The sequence below is a fragment of the Pteropus medius genome, unplaced genomic scaffold (genome assembly GCF_902729225.1).
Source record: "Pteropus medius unplaced genomic scaffold, Ma_sr-lr_union100, whole genome shotgun sequence".
In the NCBI taxonomy this organism is placed as follows: domain Eukaryota; kingdom Metazoa; phylum Chordata; class Mammalia; order Chiroptera; family Pteropodidae; genus Pteropus; species Pteropus medius.
This window is the reverse complement of record NW_024340699.1, coordinates 7994297-8014309: the sequence shown is the minus strand read 5'-3', so window position 1 is coordinate 8014309 and position 20013 is coordinate 7994297. Positions and strand designations below refer to the sequence as shown.

Here is a 20013-nt window from a genome sequence, read left to right as displayed (position 1 = left end):
CACAGTACTTGTTTCTACGACTGGCTCGTAAAACTCAACTGAATGAAACGGAGCTTAACGGCTTCTGGAATCAGGGGACGATGAGAACTCTGTGGTCTGAGACGACCCTCCTTTTCTCCTTCAAAACCTGACCCTTTAGTAAATGCCCATGGAACAGAACTGGAATCGAATGATTTGAGCCACACTTGAAGAAGGGAGGAAAGGGGCTGACAGAGAGAGATGGAGGACAGGAGGGGAGCATGGGCAGGGGGCACGGCAGGGTGGACTTACTTCTGCAGGGTCTGAAAGCCACGCTCTTTGAACTGTAGCTCCTGCTGCAGGTGAACCATCTCTCTCTTCAGCTTGTTGACCTAGGTGACAGAAAAACAACTGGACGTGGGACTAGGTAAGAGGCTGACAGTGAACTGCAGTCTGCTTTCTCCCCAAAGAGGAACCCGGAGCGCCCCCGCTGCCTGCATAATGACTCAAGTCAACATGACCTGGGCCACACTGTTCACAACGCCCTCCCCTCACTGATGCCGCCTGGGTCTCCGCAGCTGCCTACTCAGTCGGCATCCCAGCCCGGTGTCCTGCAGGCCATCCAGAACCAGCCCTTGCTCCAGGGAAAGAGGAAGTAGACAGGCACTGGCCGACCTGGGATAGAGCTTGACCTCCCCACAACGTCTCTCTCAAGCCATCTTCACTCTCTGTTGCTCCTTTCCTATTCTCATTGGTGAGGATGATGGTAAATCTCAGGGTCGTGCATTACTTAAAGCAGGTGATGGGTGTGGGATTGCTGTGCATGGAAGCAAGAGGCAATATAATAACCGTAGAGGGAAGAATGGCCCCTGCTGGATGAAGCATCTACTCTGCTCTTGGTGGGGAGGACAGTTGCCTGAGGCCGACTCAGTGACCCCTATCAATAGCACAGACAAAGAGGTCCTACCCGGGATTTTGCAGTGGCGATTTCAGCTTTCAGAATCTCAGGGTCATACTTAGAGCTGGATGATGAACCAGAAACCACTGCAACAAAAAAGAAAAAAAAATTCTGTAGAAGAAACAGATTTTGGCAAAGTTGCCTTATTTGGCCATCTAGATCAAGCTAGAAAGGAATAACTCATAGTGAATAACGTACATGTCCAAGAAACGAGGATTTGTACAATAAATACGGTACATACGTAAAATAGGGACGGCACAACTAATGTGACTTAAAATGATGGAGCAGAATACCGAACAAAAGGGAAAATGTCTAAAACTTATTGTTATATGAAAACAAGTTTACAAAAAAATACGAAGAGTAACATAAACTTGGAAAATATACACAGTAAACAACACATGCATACATATGTACAACTAAAAACAGACCAGAAATATATTAAAAAGTTACCAGCACCTCACTCAAGAAATAGGTCATCTGCTTCCCCCTTTGTGTCCATGTCCACTCACTAACCCTCCAACAAAAAGAATTTTATATTTGAACAGGACCTTAGAAACTGCCTTTAAAGTCTTGCCTTTTCATAGTTTTCATTTTTGGTTTTTATTCAAGTTATATATGAACACAGTTTAATGGTCCAACACTGTACAAGTTTTGCTATATATAAAAAAAAGAGCATTCCACAGGCATCACTCCTATTCCCACATCTCACTCTGGAAAAGGGAACCATTTCAACACGGCCAGCCAGTGTCTTGGGTATCTGCCTCTCTATGTCTAATATGCATGTATTGCTGCTGCTTGATTTTCTCAGTCTTAGGCATTATGTATTTACTTGTCTCTTTGGAGAACGGAGGCTTAAGTTCCCTTTCATGCCCAGCTCCTACACCAAACACAGGCACCCCTCCCCGCTCCCCATCCTCCTTAGAGATAGCATAATTTGGGTGAAGCAATCTTCAGTGTTTGCATTACTTTTACTCTGCAAACACTATTCGGGGCAGAGGCGTGTAGCCGACTTGCTTACTTTTCCTTTCTAGCTCATTTATTTTTCCAAGAGTTAATAATTGGCATTTTTATGCTTGCCTACAAACTTATCATGGATTCAACCTCACTCTGCCAGTTAACTGAATCTCCTCCCACAGAGCCCAGGCCAGTATGCTCCATTCTGCCAGGTTCCTCTTTTTCACTCCATTTCGCCCAGGTCTGTGCCGGCTCTGGCGTGAGCGGCTTGCTGTCTGCACAGCTGGCCCCCGGAGACCCCCTCCTTGCCTCCTCCTCTCCCCTAAACACCACGTCTTCTTCCCTTCTGTGGCCCAGGCCTTCATTTTGGTAGAACAACACTTCTAGTTGCTTCCTGAGAGGAAAACAAGGAAGAAAGTTAACTTTTTGAAACCGTGCATGTCTAACTATCTTTACCCCATACTTGATTAAAGGTAGTTTTGCTGGATATGGAATTACAGGTTGGAAATGATTTTCCTTAAAATTTTGAAGGTGCTGCTCCATTATCCCTTGGGTTTCCAGTGTTACCATTGAGAAGTCTAGAACTATTCTGAGCCCTAATAATTTTATTTTTTAATTCAACCCACAGACTGTATTCAGATTTACCCACTGTCTTACTTGTCATCTGTAGTACGAATTTTTCAGGTCCAGGATCTAATCCAAGATCACCTGCTGCATTTCAGTTGTCACGTCTCTTTAGCCTTCCTTCATCTGGATCAGTCTTAGTGTTTTTTCTTCTCAAATGTGACATTTTGAAAAGATGGGGCCAGTTATTTTATGGAATATCCCTCGATTTGGGTTTGATACTTCATTAGATTCAGATTACACACAGGTGGGAGGAACACCCCAGAAGTGACACTGTGTTCTCACTGATCCTATCAGGTGGCAAGTGATTGTGATTTGTTCCTATGTTGGTGATGCTAACTTCGAGCGCCAATCCTGGACATGTCCTCCAACTTTTCTGTCAACTTACTATTTTCCTGTGTAATAAATAACCTGTGCAGAGATTATATAAAGCTTTATGAATATCCCGTTCCTTAAAGTATATTGATGGCTCTTGCCCGAATCAAATTACTGTAATGAATGCCAGATAGTAATTTTAAAACTCTATCATTCCTTCTGCATTTATTAGTTGACGTTTTCCTGTAAGGGTCTTTCCTTCTTCTTTATTTATTTACTTTTGTCAAGATGGATCTATGGATTCTGATTTTATTCAATGGGTTATAATCCATTACTATCATTACTTATTTTGATGTTCAGATTGCTTCCAGATTTGGCCACTAGGTGCTCCTTCAAGCTGGCTTCTGTGCCTGTCACACTTTCTTACTCTGCCACAAGATGGTCCTGGCTGACTCCCAGCTCAGACCTGGACTCTGCCATTTTGCTAAGGACTCCTGGTTCTTTTTAGTGGGGAGATTAGAACCCTAGATCCAGAAGGTTCCAGGAAGCACAGAGTCCCAAACAAGATGAACTCAAAGAGGCCCACGCCAAGACACATCATAATTAAAATGTCAAAAAGTGAAATCAACAAGGTTTTTTTTTTTTTTAAACTTCAAAGCTGGAACAAACAGAAAACAAACTTGACTGTATACCGAATGAATAACAGCCATATTAAAGAAAAATGGAAAAGGAAGAATCCAGGCAACTTTTGGCTACAATATTTTCATTCCTCTTAGTCTGAAGATACAAGGACCAAAAAAAAAACGGCAAAGAAAACTTAAATGTGAGTCCTAACTTTTGTGCGACCTGGTTTTTCTCTCTGAAAGCTTTCAGGACCTTGAACCATCCCCCGTGTTTGAAGCAATGATTATGTCTTGGTGGGGCTGACTTTTATCCCTTGCGTTGGCCGTTCCCGGAGCCCGTTCAATGTAAAAACCCTCCTCCATCCGTTCTGGGAAATGTTTACGATTTTAATTACAATTTCGTTGATGCTTCTTTCCCGGTTTCCTCTGCTCTATCTGAACTATTATTACTCGGATTTCGTGGCCTGATGCTCCACGTTTCCCCTTATTTTTCATCTCGTTGAATCTTTTTAGAAGGTTTCCTCAGTTTTACCTTCTAATCTTCCTATGGATTTTTCATTCCTATATTTTAATTTCTAAAGGCTCTTTTCGTGTTCTCTGAAGGTTCCTTTTCATAAAATGGAGCATCCTGTTCTTGGTTGTGCAGCTTCTCGGGGTTTTCTTCTGCATGCCCACTCCCTGTTCCCTCCCAGGGCCTCCCCTCACCATGAGTCTGTTTTAACCTCTATTTTGCATGGTCGAGGCCTTCCTCATTGTCTGGAATCACAGCCGTCGACTCACATTTAAGAGTGGGGGCTGGAGTGGAGCTTGTTGACTGTAGGTTACGTGGTGCAGGACTTGGCTGGACTGTTTCATCCAGGAATCTTCATTGTTAGTGTGTCTGCATCTTTTCTCTTTATATCTCTTTTCACTGTTCAGATTTCCCCAGACTCTTCTACTGTCCAGCCTGGAGGGCAATAGCCTGGCACCATTCTGGGAACCAAGTGGCACATGCGGACTACGGTCTCAAAATCCTGTCTGTCCACGTTCACTTAATCACCACGTTTCCAGTATGTCGCACCCTGACATTGAACTTGCCTATATCCTGTAGTCCAGAGACTCTGTTTTGTTCTCTCCAAACAATAAACCTCCAGTCTTTTGCCAGGTTGAGGATGGGCAATTGTCTGGCTGTAATAATTTGGGGAGGTGATCGGGTGGTCTGTCTCAGAAACAACTTGTATCCAGTCCTCTATATTTGAGACCCTCCTCACTTCACTTCCGTTCCCAGAGATAGGTGCTTCTGTAATTTGCAAGGCTTCTGCAGGTGCTCTACACAGACTAGAGTTTTTGCTTTTGTCACTACTGGCCCATTTCCTCTTTTCTCAAGTCTATCAAACAGGTTGCCACCTGTCCTCTTTCCAGCTTCCCCATTTTACTGCTGTTCTTTTTTCTCCTTACGCACGTATGCCTTTAAAAATCTATCTGATCTCTTCTTGGTTTCAGAGGTGACTGAAATCAGGTGGGTGGTTCAAATGGCATTTTTAACTACAAGCCTCCCAATGATTTACTTTTCAAATTTCCTCTCTCCAAGGCCTGGAGAGAGGCAGGAGGGAGCATGGCGAGGTCTCGAAGAATCCAGCTCTCCTGAGATCTCATTTTTCAGAGGATAGGAGGGCCCCAGAGTAGCCCGAGAACCTTAGAAGTTGACTGGCTGACTTGGATTAAATTAAGAGAATTGGTTTTGAGGTTAGATGTTCCTGGGTATAAAGGCTAGTTCTGCATTTTTTTTTACCAGGGTGACCTTGGGGAAGCTACGTCCCCTGTCTAGGCCTCAGTTTCCTTATCTGTAAAATGAGAACAGCAGTGCGCTGCTGGATTGTGTGTGTCCATGTGTATGTGAGTAGAGAGGGAGGTTACTTTAAATGACACGTACAGAGTGGCCCGCATATTGCCCTGCAGGAATATAACAGGTGTTAGTTCTCTTCTCCTTCCCCATGGAACTAGAGATTGCACCACAGGTGACAGCAAAGTCTCCATCCCCAGGCCCTACAGCAGCCAAGGCCAGGTGGTGAAACTCTCACAAGTTCCAGCAGGCCATCTGAGTTAGAAGCGAGGCATGCGACCTCGCCAGTCTGTCAACATGCTGGGGAGGCTTGACTTGGAAGGCGAACCTGGCTTGTAAAACCCGAAGAAAGTCATGAGGAGGCTTGTGTCATGCCTCTTTAACTGGGAAGCTTGGGTTGGGGGATGCCCCAATTCCTGGCTAGTTAGGATCTCAGATAGGTTACCTGAGATGACCCCACTCCCTTTAGATGGAAGTCCTTGAACATTCAAAACGGTGGTATCTTTGAGCCTGATGGCATTCTTGGGAGCACCCAGAAGTCATGTAAGAGAACTGTGTCATTTACTCTCTACCACTGGTCACAGATCTATTCTTACTGGTTCCAAGAATCTGTTAAAAAAATCTGTCATTTCAATGCCGATGAATAATATCGAGTAATAATTATTACTTATTCAGAGCTTAAGAATATGACAAGCACTATTTCAATTTGTTAACTCCTTTAAGCCCCATCACACTCCAATGAAGGTGATATTATTATTACATCCCTTTATAGATGAAGAATTTGAGACAGAGAAAAGTGGCCTAACTTGTGCGAGGTCACAATGCTAGTAAGTTGCATATCCTGGATTTGGACCTGGGCAGTCCAGCTCCAGACTTCATACGCTCAAAACGTTATGTGAAGTGTTTCATGCCAAAAAGAATATTTACTGAGCCATTCATATGTTCTAAGGGAATTGTTTTACCTAGACCACTGTTTTCAGACTGGGGGGATTTTGCCTCCAAGCACACATTTGGCAATGTCTAGAGACATTTCCGGTTGTCACAAATCAGGGCGGGGGGTACTACTGGCATCTGGTGGGTAGAGACTGGGGACGCTGCAAAACATCACACAATCTACAGGAAAACCTCCACGACGGAGATTTATCTGGCCCAAATGTCTCTAGTATTGAGGCTGAAAAACCCTGACATGGAGCCATGAGGCGCAGGTACTATTAACATTTCCACATTAAAACCAAAGGAATGTCGGACTTAAAGAGATGAGGTGCGCTCCACAAGAAGACATAGTAACGATGGAATGGAGACTCAGGCCAAGACTTCTGACTCCAGAGCACAGTGACCGCAACCTCTACCGCAGCCCTGCTGAGTGGGAATGCTTCGTCCCTGCCCCTGTGACTCTCTTCCCCACTCTGACTTTATTTTAGAAACTTGACATTTGCAGAAAATTCTAAAGCGTAACAGAATGAATATTGCTATATCCTTCACCTAGATCCAATTTTTAGCATCTCTCCGCATTTATTCCGTCTATCCCTCCCCCACTACCCTAATTCTTTTTCTTGGTAGGATGTCGGATTCGCAATAAGTCCTCAATAAATGAATATTGGAAATGGTGGCAAAGATGAAAACCTAGCCCGTATTCAAAGGCAGCAATGTGTCACTGACATCTGCTGATCTGCTGATTAAACTGACACTGCAGTTTTGTTCTGTTTTTTTTTTGTTTGTTTGTTTGTTTGTTTGTTTGAACCCCTGGACCCTCTTTGGAATTAAGTTGCAGACATGCATGTCCTAAGGGAGAGGACATTCTCCTAGACAGCCACAACATCATTATGAAAACATTTCAGTTGTCTGAGAATGTCCTTTCTGGCTACTTCCCCTCTGGCCTCAACCCCTATGCAGGGTCTTATCAAGGTATGCATGTTTTATCTGATTTATGACTCCTGAGGGGCTTTCTTAAAAGTCTAGAACAATTTCCCATCTTTTTGATTTTTCACCGCATTTTTTAAGAGTCCGAGCCAATTATCTTGTAGGATATTCCACGGTATGGATTTGTCTGGCTGTTTCTTCATGAGTCCATTTAGAGTAAACCATTTGTCAAGAATCCTCCATGATGTCCCTATTGCACCACTTCAGAGGCAGCCGATGTCAGGCTGTCTTGTTATTGGCGATGCTCATGTAACAGCCATGTAAGGTGGCAGCTGCGGCTCTGTCCCATGTGAAAATACACATTATCCTCCGAAATTAGGCAAGTGATGTGTGGGGTGACACTTTGGGTCTATGTAAAACATTCCGACCCTCAAATAGGAAAGTGTACACACTTGTCATTTTTTTTCAGACTGCATGAATTAAAGAGTGAAAAAAATCACTTCACTACTTTGAATCTGAGTTTTACTAGGGACAATATCTCCCCTTTGGGCTATGGTAAAGACAGTGCTATAGACTGAATTGTGTCCCCCCTAAAGTTCATGTGTTGAAGCCCTAACCTCCAATGTGATGGTATTTGGCAGTGTGGCTTTTGGGGGTGATTAGGTTTAGGTGAGGTCATGAGGGTGGAGCCTTCAAGAAGGGACCAGTGTCTTAATGAGAGGAGGTACCAGGCAGCCTGCTGTCTCTATCTCTGCTGTGCGGTAAGACAGAGAGAAGGTGGCCATGTGCCAGCCAGGAAGCGGGCTCTCGCCAGAACCAGACCATGCTGGCTCCCTAATCTTGGGACTTCCAGCCTCCAGAACTGTGGGAAGATACATTTCTGTTGTTTAAACCACCCCGTCTATATGGTATTTTTGTTATGGCAGCCTGAGCTAAGACAAATTAAGTGCTAAAACCCTCATGACGATCTCTAGGCCTGGCAAACCAAACTTCTCCAAGTGACGACTTCACACAGGAGAGGAGCGTCTGGTGACCCAGCGAAGCCACAGCCACCCTGACACCACAGCTTAATGCTGGACCCTTGGCCCACCCTAAAAATGTTGAAGGGACAGACGGAATGGCTTTGCAACTTGCTGCTGCCTCTCATCAGTTGTAAGTCTCGGCATGTTATCGATCCTTTCTAAGCCTCAGTTTCCTTATTTGTTACAGGGAGATATTAATTGTACTTGCCCACAGAGTTTGTACGAGGATGAACTGAAATAGCATATTCAGTCTGTAGCAGAGAGCCCATCATGTAAGCAAGCACTCACCCAATGTGGGAAAGGATTGGATATTAGAAACAGTGGTCAAAGGGAAAAAAAAAACCACATTGGAAGAGGTCGGTGGGCTCTTCCACTGACAGCTCCGGTTCTGGCATGGCATGCACTGGGAACGGAGGGCTGGGGGCTTGGGCATGCCTGCTCTCCTCCTGCAGATGCCAAGGTGAACGAGGAAGCCCTGGCCTTACCACGTTTATATTCCAGTGGAGGAAATCCTCGTAGACATATAAGCGCATGTACTGTGTGTGTCACATGCTACAAAGAAAATAAGCAGAGAGGCATTACAGAGGCTAACTCTGGGGAAGGCACTCTGCTGATGGACTTGCCACAAGGGAGACGCTCAGAGAAAATGACCTGAAAGATAAGACCGGAAGGATGAGAAGGAACCAGCTGTGCAGAAGGGTCAACAGAAAAGCATTCTAAGCTGGGCAACAGTAAGTACAGAAGCGTCGAGGTAAAAGGGTGCGGGGCAAGCTAGGGGAGCAGAACTGGGGGTGGGAGTGTCTCGGTGCAGCTGGAGCCTTAAGGATGAGAGCATGAGATGGGATGCAAGTGGCTGGCAGGGGCCTGATCCCACAGGGCTGTGCAGGCCATGGAAAGAGCAATAGGAAGCCACTGAAGACTTTTTTTTGTTTTTTAAATTGTGGCAAAATATACATATAAAATTTACCACTTTAACCATTTTAAAGTGTACAGTTCAGGGCTATTAAGTGCATTCATACTGTTGCGCAACCATCGCCACCACCATCCACATCCATCTCCACAACTTTTTCGTCTTCCCAACCTGAAACTCCATCCCCGTTAAACACTAAACTCTCCACGGTCAACTTCCCCCAGCCACGGGAGGGTTTTAAACAAGAAGATCATGTAACCTGATCGGCATTCTGAGGTGATGACAAATGAATGAGAGAAAACGGAATGCAAATGGCAAATGAATCGCCGCAGGGCAGCAGGCGCAGGAAGAGATGGTCTGCACAAGGAGTGGACACGGAGGAAAACGGAGAGGTTCGAGAAGCCCTGAGAGGCAATCCAGGCAGGATGCGGCGCAGCCATTTCCTCCTTCCGGGGGGCACTGGCAGTGGGAGGTACTCACAGCTGACCTGGGAGCCCAGTTTGTGCTCCCAGACGGCGTGCAGCTGCTGGTACTCCTGCTGTGCAAGCTCCAGGCGCTGCTGCTTCACCTGGTAGATCTCCTTCTGAGCGCTCAGGGCCTCCTGGGCCACCACCAGGTAATCCTTCAGCATGTGCTCCTGCTCCCGCCGCCATTGTACCCGGGGGTCCTCGATCTGAGTGGTTTCTGGAACAGACCCCAGAGATTCTAGGTCAGTACCTCACAAATATCTGTTGGGTTGGTGGCCTGTGGAATCCACTATCAGAAAACAAAAGGCATAATGAATAGAAACCCACAATAAATGTGAACGGGTTAAACTTACCTATTAAACAACAGGGACTCTTCGTTTTGATTAAGCAAACAAACGAAATAAGCCAGGATCGATTTCTAAACCTAAAGTCAATCTGTCTGAGAACAGGTAGGAGAAAGATCAGACTTGAGTTCTAATCTAGTCAGAGAGGCTCAAGGACATTATAGATGCTTAAGGTCATCTGTTTGACAAAAAGTAAACTAAAAATAACTAATATTTCAGAGGATATGAAGAAATAGGCACCCTCACAGCCTACTGGAAATGGAACGGCCTAACCAGAGGACTATCTGACCATTCACGTTAAAAGCCTTAAAATGTTAATGCCTTTTGGCCAGTAATCCCCCCATTGTAATTTATCACGATTAATAAAAAAAATTCAGGCAAAGATGCATTTGTACAAAACCATGATGATGACGATGAAAATAAATAACAAGTACTTAATGTTTATTCTATGCCAGGTACTATTCTAATTACTTTATGTCTATATATTCTTTCAATACTTACACTAACTCTATAAAGGAGATCCTGCTACTACCCTCATTACACAGAAGAGAAAGCTGAGACATAGAGAGGTTAAGTAACTTGTTCAAGGTCATACAGGAAATAACTGCTCAAATAAGTATGTTATATTCATATAATACACTAATACAACCATTAAAAATAATGTCTTCCAAGAAAAAATGGAAAGGTGCTTCTGATAAAAAAGTGAAAGGACAGGGTGCAAAACTACATAATTTTGTATTTATCAAAGTAGATGTGTACATTCTCCAAAAGATTAAGAGGAAACTTCTTAGCAAATTATCAACAGTCAATATGTCTTCATCTTCATTTTTTTAAATTACGTGTACAATAAATATGCACAGCCGTAATTTGAAAAAAAAAAAGAAAAGTCAGAAGACAAAAAGACATTCAAGGAAAATGGGCAGCTAGACACTGAGCAGACGTGGACGAGGTCAAAGCACCAATGCCCATGACTGTCACCTTCTAAGCCATTTCCCGGATGGTGGGTGGGGTTAGGGGTGACTGACACAGCAGAAGTTGTATAATCACGGCCATGTGGTAAATCCGGTCTGTAGACAGGTTAATTTTGAATTAATGACTGGTATGTAAGACCAGAACATGCCACTCATCTGCTTAAAACTCTCCAATGGTTTCCCGCCTCATGCGGAGCAAAAGCCAGCAGAACCTTTGCGGCAGACCACTGCCCCACTGACGTCCTGCCGTTCTCCGGCCTGATGCCCTTCACCCTGCTTGCTCGCTCATTCTGCCATCTGCACACCTGCCTCCCTGCCATCTCTCGAGCAAGCTGAGTGTGACTGCACCTTGATTTCTGCTCTATTCTCTCTGCATGAAATGCTCTGCCACCTCCTTCAAGTCTCAGCTCACATACTCTCAATAAGTCCTTCCTGCTGTCCTTCCCTTGCCCGCCTCGACCTCACCCTAGCGCACCTTGGCCCCACACTCTGCTTTCTCTTTTTCCCACAATCCTGATAATTTGCTAATATACTACATGATCTGCTTATGTGTTCTATTCATTTTCTCTGTTGCCAAAATGAAAGCCCTAGAAGAGACAAGGTCATTGCCAGTTTGCGTTCTCATGTATCCTGAGCTCCCAGAACAGTGCCCGGAACATCGTAGGTAGTCGATAAAAATTTGCTGAATGAATGAATGAATGGATGGATTTAATCTGTTCGAATCCTCTTGTATCTGTAACTCCTAAGAGAGTACTTTCAGTCAATGAACAAGACACACGCGGAGGACAGGTCCGAGTCCGCGGCTCTGGATGCTTGGGCCTCAGTGGTCGTATGTGCATCACTGGCTCCATCTACAGAGGTGGTGCCCTTCACCCAGTGAGAGCACCCTCAGACCAAAAAGAAACCAGTAGCCTGACAGCTGACACCGGAGAGAAAATTCTTCCTATTCTGGCCTCCATTTACTCATGCCCTCATACGCCCACTCTATTTCTGCCAGCATCACGCATCACTTTAAGAATAAACTCTGCCATTGCTTGCTACTCTTTCCTTCCTTCTATTTCTCCAGAATCTCCCAGAAGCACCTTAAAATCCCACTCCCGCCATCAGAATTTAATGAGGGGGATGCACTCAGCAATTAGAAAGAGGAAAGGACCGATGAGGGTTCCTGTGCATCAGTGTTTAACCCGGCACACTATGCGGCCCTCCCAGCATTAACCTCATTCCCCATACACACTCAATTAGGCATATTTACTTCTCATTATCCAGTATGCAATCACAAGCGCTAATAAAAAGCTCTGCTACCCCCAACGACGCAATTAATGCCATTAGCTGTCTCTCAGAAACTCTTCTACACTTTGGTGCCAACAACAGCCCGCTCATTCACCCTTTTAGTCATGCATTCGTGCACGTATGCTCTTTTCTACTTAGCAAAGGTCAAGTGCACACCTACTATGTGTCTCACCAGGCAAAGGCCTGGGATTACGGAGATGAATGAGACAGTATCTTGCTCCAGAAGAACTTGCAGCGACAGGTCAATGGTTATACCACAGAGTGATGAGGGGGAAGGGAGGCATGGCCAGGTGCTATTGAAACCCAGAAGAGGAAGTGGATGGAGCAACACAACTCTGCTCCCCAGCACGGGTTCAAATGCCAGCTGTGCCGTGTTTTAGCTCTGAGTATTGAATGGCCACTTACTACCTCCAGGTTCCATTTATAATAACGACATGGGGATAATCATCCTAATACCCCACAGGATAGTTGGGAGGATGAAATGAGACGACGCCTATCAAACTCTAGCCCAGCACATGGCACAGAGCATACGCTCAGTTAATGGGCTACTAGGATTTGGAATCCTATTCTCAGCCTTCGGGCTTTGCCAGGTATGTTCCATTTCATTCCATTCTCCTCTGGCCTGAAAGGATGAAGGAAACCCTCCAGTGCAGAAGGCTGAGAGTAAGACAGAAAAGTCCTCTCTCCTCTGTACCCAGGAACAAATGGGGCAGCAAATTTCAGAGGACGAGAATAGTGTTGGCCAAGAAGGTGCACAACGGATGAGGCCCAAATGCATACATCGACTCTCCGGGCTGGGGGACCACACCCTGGGTTCCTCCAACTCTCAGACGACACGCCCCTCCCTTTCTCAATCTATTCCTCCCTCACGGTCCCAGAGAGAAAGACACCAGGAGTCTGCACTCTGGGTCAGGATACTTGGAACACATACTAAGTGAGGGTGCTGGCTGGTATGATGGGCTAGACGCACACACTCACGCCCATCCACTATGGACACACATGTGTGTACGTTGCTGGAGACTTGCTGGGGCTCTGGGTGCTCCAAGATGATCTGGCAATGACAATGACACAACTGCTTTTTATGGCAAAAAAAAAAAAATCTTCTGCGCATCAAATGATATATGTAAAAAAGAAAAGTATATGCATATACACGCATAAACACATAATTAGTAAATTTCTGGAATGATACATACATTGTTAGCAGTGCTGGCTTTGTAAAATTGGTGAGATGGGGAAGGGGGGAGGGGAAGTAGACGGGGGGAAAATTTAAATCATTTCTTCAATCAAATCAATCAATTAATTAATCTAAAAAATTGGGGAGATGGGTTGCAAAAGGGCAAATTTCAGATTCTATTTAAATGCTTCTAAACAGTTATTTTATATGAGCAAACATATCTATCTATTTCTACATTGACATCTCTATATAACAGTATAAAACACAACACAATCTGGCTTCCAGAAACGCTGCTGGTAGCTCTTCCAGACTTGGGGCGGGAAGGCAGGGGAACAGGGAAAGGGGATGAGGGAGGGAGGGTGCAGGAACTTACTGGTGTTGTGGTCTATGAAGTAACCTCCAACCTGTGGGTCATAGGCCTCTTCCCATCCTAGTGGCAGCTCATCGCTAATGCAGTCGGCGAAGGTGAGCGGTTTGGTGTACCTGGCAAGCGAAAGGAAAGACAGACTCCATCAGCCTACAGTCCCCAAGCCCCTCCCTGCAAACTCGCTGCTTCTCTTGGCCTTCCGACTCCTCAGGGCTGGCCCAACAGATCCAGAAACTTTGAACTGACACCAGATCTGTCCCTGTTGTCCCAGAAAGGTGAACGCATGGAAGGAGGCAGGGAATCTGCGTTCTAGTCCCAGCTGTGCCACTACGGAGTAATTTGAGCAGGTCACCTTCCTTCCCTAGGCCTCTGTTTCTGCATCTCTAACTGAGAAGGTTGCAGGAAAGAGCTCAAATGCCAACTTTTGCTCCCGGACTTGGATTCCAGCCCTCTCTGGCTTTTCTACCTGCAACTCACTAACCCACCCCACCCCCAGTCTTCATCATGGCTCTGTCCCATGTCTGCCATGCCCACTTCCCCTCTGGAAAGCTGGCTTACTGCAGCATCTAGAATAGCAGACGTTCGTCCCTGTGAATTTTGGCCAAAAGCAGTATTTATTTGCCTCTGGAGATGGTTCCCAAATCCTCGTACCCAGTACTGTCCTTCCCTAGACAATCCAGGCCAAACTGATCTTTGAGCAATAACCACCCTCTAAGTCTCCATTTTGCGGGAAGCAGAGTAGCAGTAATCACCCAGTCTTGTGGGTAAGTCAACTAGACAAACAAATCACCCAACTAAATGAACACAGGCTTGCCAACCGTGGAAAACACCACAAACCACTGGTCAAATATTTCAGCCAAAGCACCAAGAACCTAAATATACCAAGTCAGCCTGAGGAGTCCATCCAGACAGCTCCTTTGGTTCCTCCCCATTGCTGCCTCCGCCTAAAATACATATTCTAATCTTCTCCCTCTCCTGTCTGCTCCCACCCACACCCCTCCCAGTTTCGGAAGCCCAGAGGCTCGGCTTCATCACTCTTTCTACGGACTGGCGAACGGAGCTTCAGCAGGACAGGCAGAAGATCGCTGGTCTGGGGTCCAGGATTTCTCATCAAGAACTTTCCTCTGAGCCACAGGACTCTGCTCTCTCTTATCCTGTGCCATCTCCTTCCTTCTTAGACTCACTCTGAATCAGACTTAAAGCAAATTACATGGGGGAAAACGCTAAAGGAGCCACTGGTGGCGAGACCTGGTGTGTTCACGATCATGTATATCCAGGGTCTGGCACATTGTAAAAAATGTCAACTGACTGACTGAATGAATAGATAGCTCAAAAGTCTCTGTTAGTGGGTAATTTACTGCTGTATTATGGTAGGAGAAAATGGGGATGAAGCCAGAGGTATGTATGGGATATGCAATAGACTCAACAGACTAGGCACTAACAAATAAGCGTTCAATGAGCTTTACTTATATTAGCCGTGTGAGTCTGGCAACTTAACTTCTTTGAGCCTCGGTGTTTTTCTTTTGAAAGTGGGAATAATAACTCTCCAGGTTATCAGTTAGCTTAAGGAAGGTCATGTTTGTAAGAGCATTTAGCACAGATCCTGGTAAAAATGAGTGCTCAGAAAATATCAGTTATTTTCTCCATTTCCCAGAAGGGAAAACTGAAGCTGAGAAGGACTGAATAACATTCTCAAGGTCAATGACAGAGCCGAAGTGTCAGGCAAGGCAACGTGTCTCCAGAGTCCCTGCTGCCAGCTAAAAGGTTCTCTTGAAAGGTGACATATTCAGTGCATCCCGGAGCCCCAAGGAAAATCATGAGTCATTGCCTTGGAGGGAAAGAAGGAAAGAAAATGGAAAAATGGAGAAGACGCACAGATGACTGGAACATCCCTTAGCTAAGAATGCTCTCCGATCAGGAGCATCTGTGTCGCTCAGATACAGTTTCTGCAAAGCTGTGGTCAGTCCACACCATCACCATACCACGCTCCACCCCAACTTCAGAAACAAAGTCCACAGGCCACGGCGCCTCCCCCTCCTCAAACTTCTCTACGTGCTTGTCCCCTCTTCCTCATAGAGAACGAAGACCAGCGACCAAGAGCCGAATCTCGACCAACATATTATTTTATCCAATAATATGATATTTTGCATAAAATGCTTGTGCGTGTAGAAGAGAAATTGAAAAGATATACATTAAAGGGTTATCTTGATACAGGGATTTCAAGGTAATTTAAATTTTTCCTTTTTATCCTTTTCCCCCTACTATTTCTGTAACGTTTATATATTAATTATCACTAAAATATCTAATAATGGCTAAATCGAGGCCTAGAAAGCATGTCATAGACATATCATGTTCCCTCTGTGGGTAGCAGGTACTTTTCCTCCATTTTACAAATGAGTCATTAGTAAACCCCAGAGGTTAAGATCTGAAGCCCCGCTGCCTGATTCCAAAAATTAACGAGACCGTGTGAGTCTCAGCACAGTCAGGAACACAGAGTAAGCTATGCCCGAGACGCAGCTGACCGCGCTGGACCAGAGGGAGGTCTGCGGCAGGCCCGGGCGCTGGAACTGCTCCTCCCGGGACCTACACCTTCACCCAGAGATACTCCGTGCACCTGGACCATCCACGGCCGCCTAACGGAAAGGCAGTAATGTTGCAAAGTCATCGACAAGAGTGATTCCCCGAGCTCCCTGCGTGAGAAGGTGGGGATGGGGGAGGCAGGACGGAAACACCAAGAATGGGTCAGTTTTCCAGAAACCCATGAACTCCGTGGACTACTGCAGCCTCAGACACTGAGAAGTCAGAACTGAAATACATCTTAGCTATGAGCATCCGTGATGTGACTGACATGTGGATATGGGGAGTGGGGGGCAGGGTGGGCGGGGGACTGAGATGCTGTGAACACAGACCCTGTGCCTTCGTGAGTAAAGAGAATCGAAAGTCAGGAGAGGGCAGGAAGAGAAAGGCAGGCTTTGGTCTGGGATTCAGGGCTCCCTTCAAAGTGACCGCAGCGGGAAGCGGAGGGCTGATATCCTGACGCCCAGAGCTTTTCCCTGGGAAAGAGAAAAGCTTCTGTTAGAAGACCATGCCACTTACAAGAAATCTGGACAGCAAGAATCTCCCTGGAACGAATGCCCAGAGGGAGATGAATTATTCAGTGTGCAGAGACGTGCCACTCAGAGACTCAGGATGAAGAGAAGTGTCTTTAGCTGCACAAAAATTTAAACGCACACACACCCATATATACACGTGCACACACTCGCTTCCTGCCAGAGGGAGGGACTGTTTAAACCAGTCCCCCCTGGGAAACTGTGGGTGCTTGTCTGTTCTGCAATGTTTCCCCTTGGGCAAGGGCCAAGAATGTGAGCTGGGAAGAGATGTCCACTTTCAGATGTGGCCAAGACTCCGGGGTCGGGGCCGGGGGGCGGGGGTGGCTGCCCAGAACTCCCAGCCCCCACTCTCCAATGAAGTGATTCACCCCAACCTTTCGGGGTACAGTCCCAGCCACCGGCCTCCATGTCTTGGGCTGCTGAAACCCCCAATGCGAAATCAAATGACCCGAGTGCCAGAAGGGTGACAGGGAGGCGCCAAGCAAGAACTAGTTCTGCCTCTTCTTAATTACAAACCTCTGAAGGAACACAAACATTCCAGAATGTTTCACAACAGGGCCCCCCTGGAAAAAGGGCCCGGATTGTCACCTTGGAGACAGGTAGGTTCTGCCGGGATCACCCCACATACACGGAGCGCACGGGCACGCCTGCCCTGCCTCCGGGCTCCACGCTGCTTTCCCGCGGCTGCGGGAGAGGGCCCGAGAGCACACACCGCCACGGCCCCCCGCCTCCGGTATGCAGACAGTGCGCCTCTTCTAAGGGGGCAGCTCAGAGAAGGGGCGGAAGAGCTTCTGCCAAGTCGAACACTGGGTGGTGATTCTCTGGGAACCGAAGACTGAACGCATAACATATCTTTCATGTTCCTGGCGCTCCCAAGGCATCCCAGCGCTTCCCACAGTAACCCCTTTATCGTGTCCAGCAGGATGCTGGCCCTCGACCCGGTCCCCTCTGGGGGACAGCTGGGCGGGACCACTTCCTAAAGGGCCCTCCAGACTCCATGCCAAGAACTGTCCAAACTTTCAGCGGAACCTCTCCTCCCGGCGTGGCACAATGGCCAGGCCGGTTCTTCCTCCTCCCCGGGCTGTTTCACATGCATAGTTCCCATAGCTTAGATTTCACAAGCCCCGAGTCCACCCCTTCACCTCCCAGTTCAGTATGGTTCGAATACCTTCATTTGTTTAACAGATCTGGGGATGATGAAACCACCATCTCACAAGTTTGTTAGGAGGGCTGAGCACAAGGCACACAGATGAGCTTCATTAATAAACGCCAGCTGCTCACTGGACGGGACGGACAGGGCCCTGCCCTTACGTTCTAGTCAGGGAGACACGCAGCCAAGACGAGCACTGATGTGGATATTACTGAGACTCGTGTTATTTAGAAAAACAGAACAGGATCAAGGGAAGCCTCTGGGAGAAGATGATCTTTGTGGGGAGACCAGATGGTGGGAGCAAAGGCAAAAGCCAGTGCAAAGACTCTGGGGCAAGATGATGGTGATGAGTCTGAAGTACATTAAAGGAAGACATGAAGCATATCTTTACGTGATGACTGATGAAGCAGAGGCAAAGAGGGGCGGATGCTGGACTTTTAGGGCCCTGGGGTCCCTGGTAAGGACTGTGAGCGCCGGCTGAAGAAGGCGACTCGGAGAAGCTGGCCACTTCGCCCTCTGCTCTCTTCCTCCTGTCGACGAGAATTTATTGTGTGGACACAAGAGCTCAGTCCCAGTCCAGGCATGAGGAGGGCTCAGACATTTGAATAAGCTTTGTTGTTTCTGCCTTCAGGAGCAGAGGGTCTGGCCAGGGAGCCAAGGCTTACAGTGAAAGCAGGAAGTAACCCATCCCCATGACATCCGGTGACCGTAGGTGTGGTGTGACACTACCTGAGGCTGTGGACCACAGACAATTAGAGGATGCAGGGGTAGCTAATACGGTGCGAGGTTAGCTGGACAGATGTGAAAGGTCAATGAACTGGGAGAAGAGACAGAGACAATGGGAGTGTAGTCAGGGGAGGCTGGAGAAGAAAGAGGATGGTGGTTGGCGTCACGGTGAATCGAGAAACAGGGCAGAGGCTACACACACAGACTCAGAAATCGATGAAACTGGGCTGAAACCCATGCTCCACCTCGTGCACCACCGTGAGAGCGTTGTGTAACCTCGTTAGGAGGTTCCGTCTCTGTGAAACTTAGAAGTCCCGATCTCATAAGGGTGTTGTGGGGATTAAACGAGATAACCCATACGATGTGCTGAGCGCAGGGCCTGGCATGGAATGAGCCCTCTGTATATGTGGGCTGTTAACGCGACCAGCTGAGAGACGCGTGTGCGCCATGCCCCGTGAGAACTGGGTCACCTTTCATCTCAAGGGGTCCGGACATCGGCCATCATACCTCATCGTCACCATCGTCACTGTTCTCCAGCACACGAGATGCCCAGTGGTGGTCCAGCGTCACGGGCTCTCGAGTCAGCCACTACCTGGGTTCCGAAGCAGGCGCTGTCACTTACTCGCTCTGTCCCCCTAGGCATGAAACCTAAACTTGTCAGAATCTGCTTCTTCATCTTAAGGTGCTTCGTCTGCGCAGAGTGCTAACTACCTGATTCAAATGAGCTGTGCTGCATCCATGGCATTCAGGGCTCAACCCACATTAGCTGTTATTATGGTTATACAATGGTTATAACCCAATTATACTGGAAGTCAGGTTTTCTATCCCTAGTTTCATAATGGGGACACTGAAGCAAAATAATTGTCCAGGTTAACAGCCTCTAAGCTTTGCACCGTTCCCCACAGCCTCCTTCGCTGGAGGAGCTGGGTCTGCTCATGCTCTCTCTTTTTGGAAATTAAACCAGAGAAGTTAGGACATGGCAGCTGGAGTGGATTTGGCTCTCAAAATTTGCTCTCTAAAGAAATTGCCGAGTTCTCTCTCTCTAAATTTTCCATCCCTCCCTCCACTCTCAAAACACCTGTCTCCATATTCTGGTTTCTGGCCTCCGTGCCTCCTCACTCCTCCCGATTTTGTTTGGTTCAGCTGGTTTATCCAGAGGTTGTCCTGACCCGGTCACTCCCACTCCTGGAATTCTTTGATGGAGAAAAGGGGAGAGAGAGAGAGAGATCTGGAGAAGGTTCCAGATTGCTCTCCCTGTCCTCTCCTCTTCAAACTGGGCCCCCATAAACCCGTGGCTCACATCCCCATCTTCACTCTGCCCCAGCGAGTTCTTGGGATGACACGCCTGAGCCTGGGGCCTGTCCCCTT

At 46.9% G+C, this 20013-nt stretch overlaps 1 protein-coding gene across 6 annotated transcripts in view; it reads right to left on the bottom strand.

Annotated features, from left to right (window-relative positions):
- Positions 1-20013, bottom strand: part of WWC1 (WW and C2 domain containing 1) — a 130896-nt gene that overhangs the window by 53051 nt on the left and 57832 nt on the right. For 5 of the 6 annotated variants that reach the window (XM_039877373.1, XM_039877391.1, XM_039877399.1 and 2 more), the window contains exons 2-5: positions 13666-13775; positions 9527-9730; positions 926-1002; positions 271-350 (exon numbers count right to left, since the gene is read on the bottom strand). In XM_039877373.1, the coding sequence (XP_039733307.1) occupies positions 271-350; positions 926-1002; positions 9527-9730; positions 13666-13775 (471 nt within the window). Of the gene's footprint in view, positions 1-270; positions 351-925; positions 1003-9526; positions 9731-13665; positions 13776-19152; positions 19182-20013 lie in introns of those variants that run through there. The other variant, XM_039877419.1, reaches the window with a different exon arrangement.